The 22,672-nt window shown below is 36.1% G+C and overlaps 1 protein-coding gene across 1 annotated transcript in view; it reads right to left on the bottom strand.

Moving 5' to 3' along the window:
- The window catches only part of dcun1d1 (DCN1, defective in cullin neddylation 1, domain containing 1 (S. cerevisiae)), a 33,656-nt gene extending 12,080 nt beyond the window's left edge, over positions 1-21,576 (bottom strand). Inside the window, exons 1-3 of the mRNA XM_028794608.2 lie at positions 21,376-21,576; positions 14,257-14,473; positions 29-197 (exon numbers count right to left, since the gene is read on the bottom strand). Coding sequence (XP_028650441.1) covers positions 29-197; positions 14,257-14,473; positions 21,376-21,378 — 389 coding nt within the window. The 5' untranslated portion in view covers positions 21,379-21,576. The remainder of the gene's footprint in view (positions 1-28; positions 198-14,256; positions 14,474-21,375) is intronic.
- Positions 21,577-22,672: the final 1,096 nt, after the last annotated feature.

Genomic DNA, 22,672 nt, shown 5'->3' with positions numbered 1-22,672 from the left:
GTAATTATATTGTTGATATGCAACGTACCCTTGTTCTGCCATTCCTTCCAAAAATTCCTGTTTGGAAAATTCACACTGTGTGGCAGCTTTAAATTTCCAAGCAATAATGAGTACACTTATACTTGCTGGGTCCAATCCAAGGTCATCACAAAACTGTTGTATTCCATCTATACCAATTTTGTTATCATCCTGAGGATCTACACAAATAAAAATTATTATTCTTTCTTTTCAATTTACTTTAAACATTAGTCCATACCTTGAAATATGCAACTGTAAAACAAGAATAGACTTATTTCTACCTTTACAGTACTGTATTTGTTCAGATTTTAACTATTTAGGACATCTGTATCTGGGAGAAAGACTAGGTAGGCTAAAAAGTCAATTAAACTTAAATCTATCACAGTGTAATGCTCAAGTCAAAAACTGTATTTGTAGAGAAAAATCTTCATTATGGGTAAAATACAATTCCTTCCTATACAATTTCGCTTTAGAGCTAACCAACAACAAAACCAAGGTATTTCTAAAAGAGAAGAGAGTTACTATACTAAATATAATAAAAGCAAGGAACAAAAGTGAAAGATAGTATTTTACTATTACAATACATTAGGAGTTTTTAATTTCAGCACTGGGCCACCCCATGGCTGTAGGATTTCATCCCAATACATATCACAATCAATGAGTTGTTTTTATCTAGAATTAATCTCATTGTATATTATCTGATCTTTTTTCTTTCTGGTATTTTGCCTTCAGAAAATTGTAGTGCAAAGCTTACATTTACAACAAATTAAGACTTTAAGCATAACTTTAAATACTTAACTTTGTTTTACCATTTTCTTTGTAATTCACTTTTATCTGTGGTGTTTGCTCTCTACATTATTGCTGAATACTGACAATTGATCAGTTGAGTAGACACAGGTGCAAAGAGCAGTTAATGTAAAATGTAATAGAAACTTCAGTGTTATTTAAATCTGTGTTTATTAGCAAGTAATCGCTTAAATAACCTGATCATTAACAAGGAACAAATGTTAAACACCAGATGATAGCAATGAATTTATCTCAGTCTATTATACATAAATGCTTGTTTCATGTGGTAATCATTTAAAATAAGCACTTTGTAATTCTCAGAGTAACACAAGAAAACATAATAAACTGGGAAATGACAACTTGCATAATTAATTGGACAGTCAAATTAAAAGAATTATTTGGGCCGAAAACCTGCAGCCACAAAAAGGCCCCAGGATTGAACTTGAAATGTGGTACTTTGTTTTGGCTCACCCTGTATAATCTGCAGCATCAGTTTTCAAATGTTTATTCTACAAAAACACTACAAGATAAGATAAATTTCATTATGACATAAGAAAGAGTATACAAAATAGATATTTTTCACTGTGTTTTAAAAATGATGTCTTCAAGGTGGTGGTCATCATTAGAGATACACTTTTCGAGACAATTTCTGAACGCTCGTATGACTCATTCAGCCATTTCAAGGGGAATAGCAGCGATTTTGGCATCTCGATGAAAGATTTGCAGAATGTTCGCATATAACTCTGTACGGCTCTCCCAGTCCCTCTCAGTGAGTTCCTGCACTACCATCATTTTGTATGGATGGAAAATAAGGTCCTCATGCAAAATCCTCCTCAAAGACGCCTTAGGATGGCAATATATACTCTGTACAGCTCTTTTGTTGTGAATGCAACACAGATATGAGGTGCTGTTTTTTTAAAGTCTGCAGATATGTATTATGCACATATTAATTTTCTCAAACCAGCTCAGCTTAATATAAAGCCATAAGATATTCATGCAGGCAGGAATCGGATTGTACAGGCTGGCTCTCCAGTTCAGGGCCCACTTGATACACCTAAATGCCAATGCAAAGAATATCAACTGAAATATTGGTTTTGGAGCAACAGACCTTTTGCCTTTTTATTTCATTTTGAAGGACAAGTGCTGGATACCAATATAGCACACATACAAGAAAGATTTCAGCTTAATAATGTAAATAAAGTGATCATTTTTATATTCCATAAAGTTACACAGATTGTGTAACTCGCATATAAAGATTTTGCTTTTTGCTTTGGTATTTCTTAAACACATAGCTAACCCTCACACCTCTAAGATAAATGGGGAGTTAATGAAGGATTACATAAAATTACAGTTAAAAAGTCAAAATGTGGCAAAAAAAATTATTGGACAACTAGTAAAATTATCTTAGAACATATTCTGCTATACTATATCATATAGTATATCATACTGTAAATTAGTTGACATAAGAGAGCTGTATATGTAATAAGCACTGTGGTCATACATATTCCTGAACAAAGGTGTACTTTGAAAATGAAAAGCCATTAAGTATACAAAATGAACCAACCTACCAATGACTTCAATGACTGACTACCAATGACTGATATGAAGCAAGGATAATACAAGAATAATCTGATGCACATGAACCAAACATCATCTAGGTATCTTAAAATGTTCTAAATTGGTCCAGTTTTAAAATAAAGCATACTGCTTCATACAAGTATACGTATATTTTATACAGCCTTAGGAATGAGGAAGACAGACTGACAAGAGGACAAGTTATTATATTAATGACTTTTGCTCTCAGTGTAGAATAAGCAAATTTCACCATCTAAGGTCCTCCAGTTTTTTCTTTTTAAATTCAGTTGGTGAAAGTTAAGAAAATGATTTAGTCTACTTTTCCAATTCTCAGCATTGTAAAGTAACAATGTAGAAATACATAGTTAGTGTACCTGAATAGGTTTTGAGAATATTTTTTGTCTACTTTCAACTTTATTTTACCACATTTTCAAATGCAAATGGCTACTTTAACTCTGTAGAATGGGGTCGTACCGGATGTTGGAGATGTACAAACCCATTCACAGTTATTTTTCCAGCTGATGGCACTGCAGTCACTGTCCTCATGGCAACCTGCCGAATGGGGCAGAGCAGACCTGTGGGCTACACTACAGTAAGGTATACATATGCATTCACGTGCTGTGGAATATTCACCTTGTCATCTTTGTTGCTCACATGTCTTCTCACAACATTCTGAGTATAACTGCTCCAGAACAGATTATGAACTATTTAGAAACAGCCAAGAAAAGCCAAAAGGCCACTCCTTCAAATGTGAAGATAGAAGTGATATAGTCTAAGTAAAGAGCTTTATTAAGAATTTTTATTGAAAGGCAATCCCTTATTAGGGTTTGTTTAGATGACTAATATTATTATTAAACAAATTCTATTAATTTTCTTGTAATTTTTTGTTATTTGAACAAAAATGGGGGCCATTTAAATTAACTGTAAAGAGGTGTTCATGTTATGAAACACATTTTCAAAAGGTTTTTTGGGGATGCATTAACTCTTTCTTAAAGCAGTGTTACTGCTTAAAGTTGGTTACTTGGCCTATTTACTTTAGTAACTATAATATGACTTGCATGGAAAAAGAAGGAAGCCTCAATTATTTTAAGTTTAATTTAATGACTCTATATAAAACACAGGGAGCTGCTACATTTACTTGTACTTTCGATACTTAGGTACACTAAATATCAGAAACTTTCTACTTTTTACTGGAGTACGTTTCTCATGGGTAAATTTTACTTTTACTTAAGTCATATTCCAGAAAGGTACTGTTGGGAACTTTATGCAACACTGCCAGTTCTCAACTACAAACTTTAAATCAGTAGTAATGTCATTTTAACTTTTTCAAAAGAAACTCATTGTCTATGTTTATGCTGTTCACTTCCTCTAGCCAAATTTAAAATTACAATATTTTCAACACGTATTATATTTTTTCTCTGCACTATCAATAACAACAAAAACAGATTTGAATATAATCTTCGAATTAGAATGAAGATCCACATTCATAATCTAAATCTTAATTTGGCTATGATTACATTTATCAGAACCTGACACATGTGAATATGCTTAGACTGGATTTTTGAAACTGAAATAGTTTCCATATTCTCCTTTGTAATTGCAACATGTGCCTAAACCAAACAATATAGAAGTGTTTGAAAATAACCATTACAAAAGATGTAGAGGTGGTAAGTCAATGTGGATGGATGTTTCTGTAATAAAATTGCATTTAGGAAAAAAAAGAACATCTTTGTCTGCGATGCTCTTTTTGTTGTATGAAAATGTACCAATAAATTTAACTCCATAGTCAGTATTATTAAAAAATTTTTAATGACTCTCTCTTGCATTAAATCTTTATTAATTTCTTAGCTAGATAATTCTAAGTAAAAGCAGATTTTTTCAAGTAGCAAAACTGTCCACCAGTCAGAACAGAGATCAGGTAGAAATAATTAATGTGTCCATTTGTAATTTGAATTCATTCTACAAGTCATAACAACTACTTTCTCTTATGAAATTTAGTGTCTTACCTCTTTCAGTTGTTTGTACATGTAGGGTCAAGGGGGTACACCTTAACTCCCACGGTGTACAATTTTTATTTTTAAAAAACAAAAGTTTCCATCAGCTTCTAATTATTGTATAATCCTACTGAAAACTGTCACTTCTGAATAGTTGTATGCTGGTAAAGACTGACAAGTTTGCAATGACAAAGAAATACTTAAGCTGTTGAAAAGTGAAAAATGTAGTGTGGCAAAAGTAATTAATTCCACAGACATCTAAGAACTTATATCCACATACTCTAAGGTCTCCCAGCATACATGGATTAATCATGGCTTAGATGCTAGATAATGCATAAACACTGTTTTAGTTCACTTTTAATAGCCGGAGTTGGATGGATTGATAGCCCTTTTAATTTCTGACTATCATGGTCAAACTTTATACTTTGTTGAAATACTGGATAAACTGAAGGATGAAAATGTTATTGTGTTGCTATAATCAGCATGCTACACACTATGATCATATGCCCTCAACATAAAATTTTCTGGGTGAAAAATAATCAAGACATAATCAGATGTGGGGTCTCGTCTATAAAGGTGTGTGTAGAATGATCTTAAATTTATATGGATGATTATTTACTAAAGGTTTCCATAAATGATTTGTAAAATACTTGTACACATGAGTAAGTGTTCATAAATCCTATTCACTAATGGCTTCTTTAAAAAATCAGAAATGACCTTAAACTTGTGCAAATATGAATGAGCAAGTTGTCTCAACCCTAATAACTCTCTCAAATATCTTTATTTGGTATGATTAACTTTTGAAAAGGCCAGCGATTGGGGTGATAATTTAAATGTTGATTGAAAGCTGGTGTTTCCTATTCACATAAAGTGTGTTCATTCACTGATGGTACTCATTTTGCAAAATGTGTACAGTAATCCCTCGCTACATCGCGCTTCGACTTTCACGGCTTCACTCTATTGCAGATTTTATATGTAAGCATATCTAAATATATAACACAGATTTTTCGCTGCTTCGCAGGTTTCTGCGGACAATGGGTCTTTTTACTTCTGGTACATGCTTCCTCAGTTGGTCTGCCCAGTTGATTTCATACAAGGGACGCTATTGGCGGATGACTGAGAAGCTACCTAATCAGAGCACACAGTTAAAGTTCCTGTGTGCTGATTGGCTCAGCGACGGAGTGCTGCATTAACCAGGAAGTCTCATCTCACTCATTCAGCATTAACGTGCTCCTGCTACTGCTTCAGGGGCCGTGTCCAAGCGCCAACAGAAGATGCAAATGATTGCAGAAAAGGTAAAAGTTTTGGATATGTTGAAGGAAGGGAACAGCTACACCGCTGCAGGACACCATTACTACATGAGTCCATGATTCTTTTTATTTAAAAAGGAGGAAAAGCATATAAGATCTACAGCCGCAGTGTACTTTAACCAGGGCGCAAAACGAGTTGCAAGTGGACGTGATAAGGCAGTAGTCTGGATGGAATCTGCTTTAGGGATTTGGATTGAAGACTGCCGGAATAAGAACAACGGTGATGCTACACAATCGCCTGAAGAGGCTCCTTTAGAAGAGCTGTAACGCTCTCCTTTGTTGTGCAGTAAAATTAAACTCATCGTTATCGGACAAGTCGTCGTGTCATTGTTGGTGAGTAACCATAATTAATTATCTACGTACTTATTACATCTACATAGTTTAGTGTCACTGTACACACATTTTACTGTATACAATTTTTCTTGCATTGTACGTATTTACTGCTGGTGGCCTGTCTGTCGTAATAGCTGTAACATATGTGATATCGGAGACGCTCGATATCTTTAAAATAATATTTAGGTTTTACTATATATAAACTGTGTTTACATACATAATTTCAACGAATCTTACCTAATATCTAAGAGAATACAAAGGGTTTATGCTGTATAATTGTGCAGGAAATGTTTATAATAGTGTGGGAGAGTTTATAAGGGCTTAAAATATATAAAAAGAACCATATGAACATATGGTTTCTACTTCGCGGATTTTTACCTTTCGCGGGGGGTTCTGGAACGCAACCCCCGCGATGGAGGAGGGATTACTGTACTGCACTACACTGGTCAATTTTGGGGAATCCATCTTCTGCTCACATCTACTATTAACAGGACCTTGATCTTTCTCATCATAGGAAAAACTAATGAAATGCCTTCATGACAATAGGCAAGGTTTTACTAAGAATAGTCTGAAATACACCCAATCTGTCTATAAGTTGTTTCTTAATGATCCCTGCTACAAGGAATCCATGTACAGAGAACATCTGTATCTTCACTGAAATAGCTGAACTGCATAGCTGACCCTTCAATGTTGCAGAGCTGCTGCTGGCAGAGATCCACAAGGATTGCAACTGGTAGCCAAATGTGGCTTATGAGCCATACATCATCATGAGCGAAGAAGTCTAACCAGCCTCTAAAAGTGCACTCTCTGTGCAACATGCCACTGGTGAAATCCTCTAGTGGAGCAAGTGCAGCCATGGCTCACTACTCTTCAAATATTTTTTTCCATTGTCGCAGGTGGCTGGGGGGGGTGACCCGGCCAGGACACCCCAGAGGATCAGAAGAGGGCTTGCGCCTTCCCCAGACCACATGGGGGCAACCACCCTGGTACCTATGGGGACCACGGGTACAGAGCTTGGAAGTTCAACACTGTAGGAGCCCGTGGTCACCGCCAGGGGACGCACCAATGCCTTTGGAGCCCTGGACCTCAGCACTTCCGCCACACCCAGAAGTGCTGGGGGGAAGAAAAGCGTGGACACCCGGAGTGCTTCCGGGTGCGCAGCCGACACTTCCACCACACTGGGGAGTGCCGGTGGAAGATTGCTGGGAAGCACCTGAAGCACCTCCAGGTGATTATAAAAAGGGGCCGCCTCCCTCCGTTCGTTGGCTTGAGTCGGGAGTGGGAGAAGGACAGAGCTCGGGAGGAGAGGCAAGGAGGCGGCCTGAAGGAGAGAAAGGCATTCGAGTTGGCCTGGACTTTGGGGACTTTTGGAGGTTTTGGGGTGCACTGTGTTGTATATAGCTGTAAATAAATGTGTTGTGGGTAAACCAGTGACGTCCGTCTGTCTGTGTCTGGGCCGGCTTCCACACCATATATAAAGTAAACACACCACCCTAACTGGTGATTAAAGATGCTAGACCATTGAGGTTAATGTTACATTTTAAGCAAACAATATCTGAAATAATGAGAAACAGTTTGTGCTTCATAATAGCCCACAGCAAACTCAATGCATTGTATCATTGTGCAAGTTTGTGTTTAAATGTAATTAAACAGTACTTCTATTGCATGCTCTGATTCGTCATTCTGCATTGCTCTTCTACTGACTTATATCAATATGTGAATACATTTAAATTTTGGTTGCCCAATTTAGTCTTATTGCTTTAAGGTTCTGACACCTGATATTAGCTAAATCTCATGTATTGTTGTTATATTTGTCTACTTATCTTTTTGCATTTGCATAAATTTTGCTTTACTATGTATAAGTCTCCCAACTGAAAAACACTGAGTGAGCAGTAGCCTACCTGCCAATGTGCATAACAAGCAGCTTGTAGACACACTTTTAATATGCATATATGTAATTACATTTGAAAGTCCACTTCAAGTTTGATATGTAGTCCACATAGAATTTAGGATCAAATTTCTTTGCATGATCATTGTAGAAATGCCTCTGGTTCAAGACAGTAAATATGGGGAGTGGGGTATTTTTGTAAATTTTCATTGCTGCCAATTTCTGTTTTTAAACATGGACTTTTATCTGAATTAAACATATTATTTCACTTATAAATTTACAATATCATGTTCACTAAAAATTTCACATCAGGGCTTATTTACTTCAAGGCATATTTATTTCTTACATGAATTTAACAAGTATGTGTATATGTTGTTTTCTTACTTATTTTTAAATACCTTGGTTCTTTAATCCATTTCTTGCTAACAATTAAAAAGGTGGAAATTATTGTGATACAACTGGTTCCCTTTAGTATTGCTTGTCATTTGCATAAGTCTGCTATATTAATGGCAGCTGTTTAAATAAAATTTAGAGAGAAAATTTCACACAAAAATGACTTGTACAAATGTAAAATGAAAAAGACACTTTTGATATTAAAATATATCCACTCATTTTGTAAAACCCTTTATCCACTTTAGGAATTGAATAAATTCAAACCACATATTGAAGTGAATTTCTGACCACAGAAAAGGGACAGCTATTCAAAAAAAGAAATTTACAGTACGTAGAAGGAGTAATTAGAAAATATGCCTTTTAATGACAGGTAAATAGCTGACACAGATGAAAATGATTATGAATACCATACAAGAAAAGCTAGTCAACTGTCATTTACACTAAATTACTAATCATCAGCAAGCAATAATTTAGATATCTTAAAATAAGCAATATCAGAAAAATGATTTTAAACTGATGCAAAGAAGATACAATGTTTGATGTTGAATGAATTTTGAGGTTTCATTTTTGCCTCACTTTAGTATTTTTATGGAGTCAATTTTCTCCACAAGGGGGCCACTTTAAGAAAGCAATAAAACAATCTGTTTAAAAATCTATTCCTTTTAGCCCATATGAGTGAAAGTGTTGATTTGAAAACAATACTTCATAATGTTAAATTAACTATTCAGGACCTATTAACAACAGTTTAATATATTGTTACAAGTACAAGTACAAGTAAACTCTTACAGAGACAGATTGACAAAAATCAGTTTCATTATCTCAAAACATTAAAAATTGTCACCATTAATTGAACAAATACAGTTTTAATATTGTATGTATTCTTATATCACTGTCACTATTCTGAGGACACTCGTAAATATGAATTTCATTGTATCATGTACACTGGAAAATAAACTTAATATACAGTATTTAAAACTTATCAAGTCAAACGGATAAAAGGCTGAGAAAATGTCTCTTTCATGTTTTGCTACATGCACAACAGAATACCTGAAATAATAGTTTAATATACTTATTATTTACTGAAATCTCCTCATGTGAGGTACTCTATTTTCCATTTGATTTGCAATGAGGGCAAAGTCAAATGAATGCAGTGTATATTTTCTGTGAAGAATTCTTCCTTCAGCCTACTTGCCATTGCTATCTTAAAACCTGATATTACCCAGTAGTAGTAATAATTCAATCAATTTTAAGAAGAAGAAACTTTCAAGGAAAAACAAATTGAGAAATGCATTTGTTTAAAATTAATATGCACATCAGACTTCTGTTTGATCTCTGTATGTAAAATAAATATGATTGTTGAATAATTGTGGACAACAAGAGCAAATCTGGATTATTCTTGCTGACAATAGCCTGACTTGCAAGCACTTGTGCTACACATTTGCAAAATAAGTTTATTTATTTAGAAATGTACTGTTTAGGTCAAATAAGATACAGGCTAATGTGATTACAATCATTTGTTTAATAAAACTCACTCATGCTCAGTCATTCCCAAACCCAAAAACTTATTCTCCTCATGCAGAATTCCCCTTACTGCTTGGACCATAGCCTCTGTACTCTCACACATTAGCTCTGTACATTGCAGGAAGATGGCTGCTGCAATTATTCGTATTATGTCATGAATGTAGAAGCACAGATTTCTGTTGAGGAATATCTATGACTATGTTTTCACCAGCAGCTACAGATACAACTACAGTCCTGCAATTAAAACTTCTGGTTAATTGTGTCTTTCATGATTTTGGAAGGTGCATTTCAAATTTTAAATAAACATTACATATGATGTAACCATCAGTACCTTTGGTAGTATGAGTGTTAGGGCATTTCACTCTGAAAAATCAATAGGTCTATAAAAGATTTGTACTTTAAATTAAAAATATCTTTTTTCGAAATCATATACACAGCTTTATGAGCTTTCTCAATAAATTCTTTGCTTAAATTCACACCCATTTGAAGGACTCTGCATAATCTTTTCAAAGTTTCTCTCTATTGGGGAATTTTGGTGATCTTTAGATTTCACGGTGAAAGTAGTCATTCTAAAATAATTGCAACCCTCAGTGTATGGACTGGTCTTATTTTTTTATTTTGACATATTCTGCAAATAATCTTATTGATTGGACCATCAACAATAACCCAACTGTTCTGTTCGAGCCATTCAAACTGAAGGTGACAGCTATTTTCCCTTACATGTTTAACAATTTGCTGCAGCTTCTTACTCAGTGGTGAATACAGTATATGGCATAGATTGATTTTTTTGAAAAAATATCTATCAACAATTCTCTGTGTTTTGTTTATTCATTTCTATAATGATATTTTATGCTCATTTTTACTAGTGCTCCTTGCAGTATACTTACTGATGGCAAGTCATTTCGCCACCTATCGATGGCAGAGTAGATTTTCAACTGAATAAAATGCAGAGGGGAAGTATTGTCATTTCAATATTTTAAGTGCAAAACTGGACATGCACACTTGTTTCTAGTGGGAAAGTATTTAAAATGGCACAGTAAAAACTGATATAAACAAAGAAATAACTGCATGAATAATTCAAACAGAATCAAATTAAAAGCAGAATTTGGCTGATGTAAAAACCTACAGCAACTGAGGGTCTACAAGACCAAAATTGAGCGCTCCTGGAATAATCAATGAAAAGAAATCAAATTATAATATTTTAAAATAACAAACAGAAGTATCTTCTTCCTCAGGTCATAGCATTTGAGTAACACTAACAGAGTTTCAAAGTGCAGTCTGAAGTATTTAAGATTGATCTCAAAGATATCCATACATACAGTAAAGACAGCCGATTAATTATGAATATGGCAAACTGACATCTCTTTAACACTAACATAGTAACATTTACTGGTGAATATTATAATGGAAATTGAATTATACTTTTACTGTTCTATTTTGCATTTACATAAAGTTCTGGATGTTGATCTTAAACAAATAATGCTCACCAAGTACTTGCAACAAGCATTGTACTACAAAAAGTGGCCGATTTTCCCACTAGTTTTATCCCATCCTCCAAAAAAAACTTATAATCATAGATGAAAAACACACGTACATTGACATTTTAGTAGTTAAATAGCTACTCTCATTAGGAAACTGATCAGTCACTGGAAAGGCTTATATTAAGGACAGGGTAGGTTGAGGATTTGAAAGGAAGACTAAGTTTGTAGGTATATTTATATATTTTTATGGCTGATTTGCACTGTAGTTTCCAAGAACAAGTGCAAAACTGGTTCTTGCATATTATAATCAGACTATTTCATAAAACATTTACATTTTCTGACAAGCAAGAAAACCTTTTTCACATGTTTACATGTCACAGGAACACACAGAAGGTCTTTCTGAATATAGTGTTTGTATACCTCATTGTAATATATTGCCACACCACTGCTATATGAGAATACGGTTAACACCCATGTATCACTTTCACATATTGTTCAAAAATTAACACAGTTGTCTCTGAAAATTACACATTGACTGTTCAAAGATTTATCTGCACTGCTACCAAAAGGAGTTGTGCTATTGCACCCAACTTTCTGAGGTGGTATCTGTGGAAGAAAGGGGCTATATAAATAAAATATTATTACTATTGTACTCTTATAAAATGCATTGGGGGAAGACCCTGCCTTTTCCACAAAATTGTTACAATTAGAAATGCTTTTAACTACTGGGTTCAAGCATCTAGGCCTGTAAACTAGGGTGAGTTTACAGATTGGCCACACTAAGAGTCCTGATCTGATCTCAATGTACAAGCAAATCCACTTTACAATTAACTGGCTTTCACTTAATGATTCAAAATTTGAGTACACTATTGTCAATAACTTAATTGAACAATTAATCCCTAATACTGATTGTTTATGAAATGTTTAAAATAGAGATGGGTGTTTGAAATAACTCTACAAAATAATATCACATAAGCTATTATACTTATAAATCGTTGCAAGGTCCATAAATCACTCTGCATCTCCAACACTGAACCTGGAAGCAGATTTGTATGCAGTTCTCTGTAAGGCATCCACCTGCCCCTTACACATATTTTTAGTTTGGCAGGAAGACCTTCATTCAGTTCCATAATTACATGGACATGTTTTTAAAAACATCTTTATTTTTAAAGCCTCCCAATTAATAAACAAACCATATGTACATTATTTATATCTTAACTTCCCTGCAAATATTACACAATGGGTGTTGTCTGTAGATTCCAAATGCCATCAATACCTCAGGAACATTTCATCATATGTTCTGAGGCTACCCTCTTTGTATCTGCACTCTGATCTGCCATCTCTAGTCTATCTTCCAGAGGCACGTCTACTGCAAAATCAGCATTAACCTCTCACTGGATATTTTCAGACTATATCCCTAACTCTTTGGAAAGCTTTATTCTGTAATTTATTTCTACTTGAACCTTCGGTGACTTAGATGATCGAACACCTACTCCAATTCTAAGAAGTGGCAATCTGCTGGGCATGTACTCTAGAGATGGATGGCAGATGATCAACATCATGATCTTAATCCTTGATTTCTCATTCTCATCTTTAATGTGCTCATTTTTTTTATTCTCCTCTGAGGTCTGCAGTATGTTGCGCCTCTAACTCTGGATTGTTCAGGCATCTCTAGCTCCAAAACTCCCAATGACTATATTTGGTTCATATCAAGGTATGATGGATGGGGTGTTGGCAGAGGGATTTGACACTTTATTATTTTAAAATGTATTGCTTATGCTTTGTTCTACATGTTTACTAGATTTTCAAAAACGCTCACAATATCTAAATAAATAAATAAAACTTTCAAGGAGTAGGGGTACTACAAATTTGAGCTTTAATACCCATGGCAATAAAAATTTGAAGTAAACGAGTGTTACAAGAGATATATCTCCTGAATTTCTACAATAGGTAGAAAGACAGCTGACAAACAGTGTGGTTTTCATTAGCAAGAAGGTCCTACTCAGTAAGTTCCAATACCAATGCGTAAGACTTAATTTTAACACACTACTGATCACCTGTAGCCACTGGATTACATATTAATAAAATGTTCAGTCACTTGCTTTGCTACTGTTACACTGAAGTGATTTGTTCCGGGGCTACTTTGGAACTATGGAGATGCACAAAAATCCATTTGAGTCATAAAAATAAATGTGGCTTTTCTAAATTATGTTTTCTGTAAAGTATCATCACCTTTTTTAAACTGCTGTACTCCTTACTATGTTATAATCTCCTTGTTTCCTGATACAGAAGCAGCAGTAATATATATTCTCCAACTTTACTGTTCAAATCATCTGTACTGCTCTTTTTCTCATTGACTGTAACATGAAAACTGCTTGTAAGATATAGCACATCAGGACTAATTGATTGTTTGAGAAGACAGACTGAGACATGAAAACAAAAAAGTAGAAATTGACAGTAACTACTGTACGTCTAACATTTAAGCAAGCAGCAATGAAGAAATACTGATAGCAATGCAAACCACACAGAAGGAATTTAGTGCAGCACACTTAAAGCCTTGCTAAAATACAAGACATACACAATACGTTTATAGTCAAGCTTTTCAAAAGTAGTGTTTACAGTATTACAATAAATTTGGCAATTAAGATCTGTGAGGTTATTTGTTACCCATCACTCAAGGTGTAGTATCAAAAAATGATGGCTTAGTATGCAGTGTGATTTTACATACTAGTACTGTATGTGGTGTGGAACAAATACATAAATGGTTACATATCTAATAAATGACACACACAGTCTTGAACATATACATTAACAGTCACATCTCCAACAATTCAAATAAAGGAAATGCTGCAATTTAACATCAGAAATGATAAACAGATAATGATTTATGCAACACTTTTTTTGCACCATCTGGTCCATAAAAGAAAACATTTAGCCACCAAAGGAATTCAGCTTACCTCTGTATCTATTGTAGAGCTGTTCTAACCTTTTTCTGTCCAATGTTCCTTTAAGGTTTTCCCGAATATAAAGTTCTGGATTTTGGAAAAAATTGTCTGTAGCAACATCTAATTTCCAGTCATTCTGAGATAAACAGCTCACTGCAGTCTTTTCACTAGATTGTGTGAAGATCATAAATTGGCGAACTTTATCCTTTTGAGAGGACTTCAGCTTGTTCTGTAAACAGACAAATTAAATGTTATTAGAACAAAAGAGCTGCCTTTTTCTGACCTTGTCAATAACATCAATAAACCAAATATACAAACTACACTTTTACCTAAAATAGCTAGCTTTATAATTAAATTATTTTAAAAACAAAATTTCAATTAAATAATTACCTTTACACAAATTGATTTAACCAACATTGTACATGTAAACAAGAACTGAAGTTAAATTCAACAATTTTTTAGTGATTTCATGTACATGTATTAACTCTTTTCAACAGTAACACAGAAAAAATTCAAAACACAGAAGAGCACTATGGGTAGGATACCATTTTCTTTTGGTTACCTTGAATGAGTTATTCAGATTAATCTGTGATTTAATCTCAAAAATATTATTTTGAATTCAATTCAAATACTTTTTAGCTGTGGTTTTCATCAACCAAAGAGTTTACGTTTTATTGGCTGCCTTATAGCAATATAACACTGTGACATACTTTCAACATTTCGATGAGCCCATACCTGAATAAAATAGGGCTATTCTGAGCTAACCACTAAATGTGTGTTTAACATGTTGAAGAGGGAACATTCCTTTAACAAATCTTGATATACGTACTACAACACAGAAAGACACCAGTCAGCACATCAAAAAAAAAACACTGAAGACATTCAACAGTAAGGTGGACAATGGATGAGTGAAAATAATGATAAATCATCACACACATCTGGAAACCAATGCCAAGACACCACTACAGTCACTACACCAGGCTAATACGGTAGCAAACACTGTAGCAAGCACCGCTGCACTTTCCCAGCAAAACACTTCAACTATAGCAGTGGTCAGGTCAACGAGCAATGCTTATGTCAAGTGGCAAAAATGGGTGGCTCTATCCAAAGAGGAGAAGGCCACTGTGAAAGAAAGAGATCAGGTGTGTATTACTATACCAGACCAAATGGACAAAAAAGTATTAAACAAAAAAAAAAAAAAAATGAGGTATATGCTAATTACTCAGATTTTAACCCATCTTGAATGAGAAGTAGTAGGAAATAATTCATACAAGCCTTATAAGCTAAGTATTTGAATTTGAAAATGGGCAAAGACTAATTCTGTATATGTAACTGCTGCAGCAGCAGCAACAAGAATTTAGCATTTAAATGCATATATGGAAACCATTCTCAGATACGCAACCTCTAAATGTGGAGTTGCGACTTTTTTGCAAGAAAAAAGTTCTAGTCTGATTCCCACAGCTTCCAGGATCAGTGTACATAGCAACATGAAAACATCAATTGTATATAAACATTAAGGAAACACAACTACAGTGGAACCTCGGTTCACGACCATAATTCGTTCCAAAACTCTGGTCGTAACCCGATTTGGTCGTGAACCGAAGTAATTTCCCCCATAGGATTGTATGTAAATACAATTAATCCGTTCCAGACCATACGAACTGTATGTAAATATATATATTTTTTAAGTTTTTAAGCACAAATATAGTTAATTAAACCATAGAATGCACAGCGTAATAGTAAACTAAATGCAAAAACACTGCATAACACTGACGCTGCCTGTGTGTGCATCTCTCTCTCGCACTGCCTGTGTGTGTGTTTCTCTCGCGCTGCCTGTGTGTGTGTGTGTGTCTCTCTCGCGCTGCCTGTGTGTGTGTGTGTGTCTCTCTCGCGCTGTCCGAGTGTGTGTGTCTCTCTCTCGCGCTGCCTGAGTGTGTGTGTGTCTCTCTCTCGTGCTGCCTGAGTGTGTGTGTCTCTCTTGCGCTGCCTGTGTGTGTGTCTCTCTCTCGCGCGCGCGCTGCCTGTGTGTGTGTGTGTGTGTGTGTGTCTCTCGCGCGCTGTGTGTGTGTGTGTGTCTCTCTCTTTCTCACGCTGCCTGTGTGTGTGTGTGTCTCTCTCTCTCTCTCACGCTGCCTGTGTGTGTGTGTGTGTGTGTGTGTGTCGCTCGCGCTGCCTGTCTGTGTGTGTCTCTCTCTCTCTCGCTGCCTCTGTGTGTGTGTGTGTGCGTGTCTCTCTTGCGCTGCCTGTGTGTGTGTCTCTCTCTCTCGCGCTGCCTGTGTGTGTGTGTGTGAGTCTCTCTCTCTCTCGTGTGTGTGTGTCGCACTCTCTCTCTCTCTCTCTCTCTTGCTCGCTGCACAGGAAATGCACAGGGAGAGACTGAACACGTACAAACTGAAAGGGAAACTGGCTTGTTCGTATACCGAGTGTGTGGTCGTGAACAGATACAAAAGTTTTGCGAACTTTTTGGTCATAAACCGATTTGTACGTGTTCCGAGACATTCATGAACCGAGGTTCCACTGTATATAACTTAAACCATTATTCCATCGTCCATTTCCCGGCCGGGACACCAATAGAAAAGAAGGACCAGGGAAGAGAGCATCACTGAGGAAATCCCTCCCCTGGGACGCTAGAGGGTAGCCATCGAGGACAAACTTCCTGGGCAGCTGTGGCACCAGGGATGCCCACAGGGCACACTGGGAGCTACAGTTTGGTGCAGTGCTGTTGGGTTCCCTGGGGGCCAAAAGGGGGAGCTGCATAGCCCTATAGAGGATTTGCACCACACCTGGGAGTGATTCCAAGCAATCCCGATGAACCACCTGCAGCACTCCCAGGTGCTGAATAAAAGAGGCTGCCTCACTCTATTCGAGGAGCCACAGTCAGGAGGAGGTAGACGGAGCTTGCCGGGAGAGGAGTGGAGGAAGAGGAGGAGGAAGAAGAAGGAAAGGAAAAGAAAAGGACTGTGTTGATTATCAGTGCTTTGGACTGTATTGTGCCGAGGGGAGCGAAAGAAAAGCACTCCCCAACTGTAAATAAAATGGTCTGTGTGGCAAAGTCGTGTCCTGTCCATCATATCAGGTTAGGGCAGCTGTGCTTGCCCCTGGGCTTCACACAGTATATACTGTATGTAACTGCAGCTGCCTTACAAATACAATATTTAAAAACTAGACTTTATTCATATATTTTATATTTAAAGCAGGGAATTTATAAAAAATACTTTTTATCTTCAGTGTTATGGGCCAGCTTGACAAATGAAACAAAATCAATTCAACAACAACAAAAAAAAATGTATAAAACTTTAAAGAAAAGACAGTAAAACATTGAAAAAAGTTAAGACTAAAACTAGCATGAAGAACAAAATTTGAAAAATTAACAAGACTAGGGGGCTCTGTCCCCTGCTCGCTTCGTTCGCCAACCCCCGTGCGGGCGCTGTTTCATGTTGTGTTAGAGGTATTTGTTGCGTTATACGTTTTAATTCTGTTTGGCTTTGAAATTAACACACAAATACTTTTAAACGTACACTTTAACTGTAAAACTTCAGTAAAAACAATATTTGAAATTAACTTTTCGTCAATATGGCAATGAATTTTGATTCCGTGTTTGGAGTTACATCGAGACAACGCAACATATAACTGCCTGTGAGTGAATATCGTTTCTTTCTAATAAATAAACCAACTTTTTCGAATGTTTGTCCCTATGATTTGTTAAATGCCATAGCAAAAGCTATTCTAACGGGAAACTGTAAACGTTTTAATACGAATGGCATATCAACATCTCATTTGGTGTCTAATATTATCCATGGAAGATGTACTACATTACCTTTCTTGTCGCCTGGTAAAATTTTACATGTCAGAATTGTTTGACCAATTTTGAATACAACTAATCTTGTCCTATTGCATAGCCCATCACTCAGACATAAATTACACAATAACATTACGATACATCCTTCTTTCAACAGTAATTTGGCCGGTGGAAGATTGGACAGTGTTAACGGTTGTAGATATTCTATGGGATATTGTAAGTTGATGTTTTCATCTTATGCACCATCACCACCAACTGTTTCAGCATAGTCTACTGATACACATTTAACCAATCTGCCTGGTAACTGATTGACAATTTTCGCGTTAATTTGTTTGACTTCATCGTTTCTCTGTGCTAGGACTGCCCGTGTACTTATTTCTTCTGTTGATAACCCGTCGGGATAAAATTCTTCAGTAAGATTTGGACATAAGTCTTCTTTTATTGGGAACTTAAAATGAGGAAAACGTAAAAATTTATACGAGCTGAGAGCGCAGGAACTGTGTCTAACAAAAAGCATTCACACGAATGAGAGGTGAGAGGACCGTGGGGGTGGGCCGTTAACTGTAAATAGTTGAGAGGAGAGCAGGACTTGAAAAAATCTCTTGGAACTAGTCTCGTCTTAAGACTTTCTTTTATAATAGTGAGATAAAAAATAAGGATGTTCAGATTTACTAAGTGCCACATAGGAAGTAATTCACTATAAATTTGTTGCCACTACAGTGCTTTGCAAAATTCCTAAGAGAAATGCAGACTTTCAATTTTTAAAATACATTTACTTGTATATTTTAAACTGAGATTTGTGTAAAAACAAAAACACTTTGTGGTGAAGTGCATAGATTCCACAAGGAAACTGTAGAATTTGCATACATTGTGTCCACAATGTCCATTAACATTTATTTACATTTCCGAAAAATGACCCCAAATTTATGTGATCAAATTTTTTTTTTTTTTTTTTTTAAAAAAAAGCTTTAGCAAACACCTTATCATTTCTGAGGCAGCAAAGATATCTTTAAAGTTAACAAACTAAATCTACCTATCAAGCTATTGAAGAAACATTTCATATTATTAATTGCATACTTTGATATCAACAGAACATAATTAACAATGTTGAGAATCGTTAGGCAAAACAAATGTTTCATCAAAATTTGCTACTAAAATAAACAAAAATACATTTTTCACACTTCTGAGGATGTAAAAGTAATTGACGTAAAAGCACATATTTCGAAGTCAACTCACAGAGGACCTCTAACACACACAAATAAACTTTTGTGTAAAAATCTGGTTCTCTTTAAAAACTGTGCCTTCTCTACTATGCCCAAGAAGATGAGAGGGATTTTTTCTTTTAGTTTTGAAATCTCATGGTGATGGTAAAGGACTGCCACTGAGTAAACTGACACTTTCGACATACTGTTTTGTTACATGTGCCCTACTGATGACAAGACATGACCAGTAGCACAAGAATTCTTAAAAATAATTATTAGAAATCAGTAAGTGAAATGGGCTGTAATATCAAGCGACACTCATGTCCAAGTTTAGTGTGCAGCTTGTGTGTGACCATATTTTTGACAACAATCACAGCCTCTGCTTCAAGTTAGCCCACTTTTCACTTCAGTAAGCAGACTGCGAAAAAGCAGGTTAACCTAGGTTGAAGTGCTAGTGATTATTACATTTACATTCCGTATTGTCTTCTATATGAACAGAAAAATTCTTAACCTTCTCAGGACAGGAATCTGGTTGACACTGAACCAAGCTATGTTAGGAAATAATCTTTGCCCAAATATTAAGCTACACACTCTTCTTCTCAAGGAAAAAAGTTCTTTATTACAGTATTTCACTAACAATATTTAAACCTTGTTGTAGTTACATCTTCAAAACTGTATTAATGAATGTGTTTAATTTAATCTTTCTGGTGGTCTTCACTTCTACTATACTATTCTACAAGCACATTAATTTATCAATTCCTTCCCTCCAGGAAAATCATACAACTTTACAACTTTAGCGTGAGTGAGCAAACCATGCAAAATAGTTTAACTAATACCTATCTACCCTACATCTAGCCAGAGCAAACAAGGATTAAAATTTATAAGAAAAAAAGTACAAATAGTATTTAATGCGTCTTCTTTAAAGCACAGCCAAACGATCATTGCACAGCATTTCAATGTTTTTCGGCATAACCTGTACACATTTCACAAAGCAAAATGTGACCAAAAAGCTCACTCTAAGTCTACATTATGCATGCTTTTCAGGTAAGAATAAAGGAGCAAACCCTTAGTAGATGCTGTACGCGATTTCAGCACCTCGTCTGGCCATTTCTGCTATTCCTGATATTTCTAAAGCTGCTTTTTAACCTGTCCTAAATCATTATACAAACCGTGAATACGCATACGTGTCCTGGTAATTATTGTTGTTATATGCATTCAGTTCCCTAAGGTAAAACAACAGTATCTTTAAAAATATTCCGACAGATCTTTTACTAAACTATAAAATAGTTCCGTTTTGGCAATGCATCAAGAAATGAGTAAAAAGGAACCGTTTAAATTGAACGAATAATTGTTATACATCCAAAAAAAGACTTTCGCTTTTACAAAGGCTAGGCGACGTGAGAGAAATGACAGCTTTGAGAGTTTGAGGCGACCGCCAGGATTTGTCAAGCCTGGCAAAAGTTTTTGCGGCGCAACTTCCCTGTGTGCAATTGGTATTGTGATCATCTTTCGCCACCACGTTTTAACGAAAATAGGGTACAGTTGCAAAGCAGATCTCGCATACATCACGTAGATTTCTGTTCACTTCAGACCCAACCCAATGTAATGTTGTCACATCTCGTCAGACCCGGCACTCCACCGTTATTATAACCCCCCTTCCCCTGTATGAATAAAAGGAAACATCAAAAGGCACTGACATCAGTCACGCTCTCCTTATTTTATCGAAACATGCAGCTGCATCGCAAATTATTCGGTTTCAATACTGCTTCTCATACAGTAAAAATGTAAGCCCTAAACAACGACAGTCTATACGACTAGGCCTCGCGAATCACCGACTCTCGAGTGCTACCGCCCGCAGCGACTCATTCGTCTCTAGCAGGCTGGGCTTTGAGGAAAGGGGGGAAACCGGCATCTTCAGCCTTTAGTGTTACAGTTGCCAACAATGAATTTAAACCGAGCACTCTTTTTTATTTTATTTTTTTCTCTATAACAAACCTTTACCCCTCTTGAATTACGCTAAAACATGCACGTTTATATTTGTGTTCTTTCTTCCCGTCCCTTACTTTGAAAGGCATGTTCCATGAGTACATTCTAGAAAGAAAGAGAACGACGGCTATATTTTTCACTTACCATGTTTGTCTATAATTGACAAGACTCTCCTCGACTTCACAGTCTGTTCCTGTTCCTGCTCATGCGCACTGCCTACCGCCAGATCCACCGATGGCAGCGGCGTGCAGTGAGAGCAACAACCGCGTTAGTGCCAACTGCTTGCCGAGTGCCACCGGGCTGGAACCTGCTGGCACCTGTGTGTGTGCAAGCGCGGGGCACCAAACAAAAACGCGGCTCCCGCTTCCTGGACCCACACAGGATCGTGCAACACAAGCGGAATTAGCACATTCGGGCGCTTTCTCTTGCGCTGCCAACTTTACGCTAACGTCTACCGCTTTGGGTTGAGAACTTTTGAAATGAGAGTGTTCCGCTTTAATTAAATGTCAACTTATACCGCCACTTTAATCCTCTTTGCCGATTCCGGTGACAGTTTGGGATAACTACTATCGCGTTTAATGGCAGAAAGTGAAAGCGCGGAGGCACGGAAAAGGGAATGCTGTACGTATAGAACACTTTGTTTGGTATTGCACTGTGACATAAAGGCCACTTTAGTGGAAACGCAGTTTTTATATTTAAGTTATTGACGCCATGCTAGGTTACAATATGGATTTAAAATTTAAAGAAAAAATGGAGTTCTTATCGAAAAGATGAGTTAAATATATTTTAATCTTGTTGAATTTCATTGCAGCAGCCCTTTATTTTAGATTTACCTAAAATTACAAAAAAAGAACGCATCATAAGAACATACCGTATGCCTGTGCAAACTTACATAATTAATTCAGCAGTTGCTTAATTCACAAAATTCAATAGGGGGTAACGAGACTAGGGTTTACCATAGCAGGCGGGGTACATATTTATACAATTTTTATTAAAATAAATGTGGAATAAGTATAATTTATATATAATATTTTAAATATAAAAGTTATTTTAACAACAATATTGGAACTAATTCAGCAGTTTTTCAAGTTTTAATTTAAAAAGTATGAGTTAGTGTAAGGCACACTACTTTGGGATGTTCATAAGAAATTAAACGATTTACTTCATAAGGTAGAAGTACATTATAAACAAGAAGAGTCATGTCATTTTCTAACCTACATAAATTGTGGACAGGATCACAGGGGAGCTGGAGCCTAACCCAACAATCACAGAGCACAAAGCAGGAACAGGGTTCCAGTCCATCACAGGGTAAGCACACCCACACAAGGACCAGTTTAGTGACAGCAATCCACCTGCTATATAAATGTAATGAATTATTATTATAACCTGCATGTCTTTGGACCGTGGGAGGAAACCAGAACACCACAAGGACACCCACAGG

This window comes from Erpetoichthys calabaricus, chromosome 2 (genome assembly GCF_900747795.2).
Source record: "Erpetoichthys calabaricus chromosome 2, fErpCal1.3, whole genome shotgun sequence".
In the NCBI taxonomy this organism is placed as follows: Eukaryota; Metazoa; Chordata; class Cladistia; order Polypteriformes; family Polypteridae; genus Erpetoichthys; species Erpetoichthys calabaricus.
Note: the sequence above shows the minus strand (reverse complement) of the source record. Positions and strands in the feature narration are given on the sequence as shown.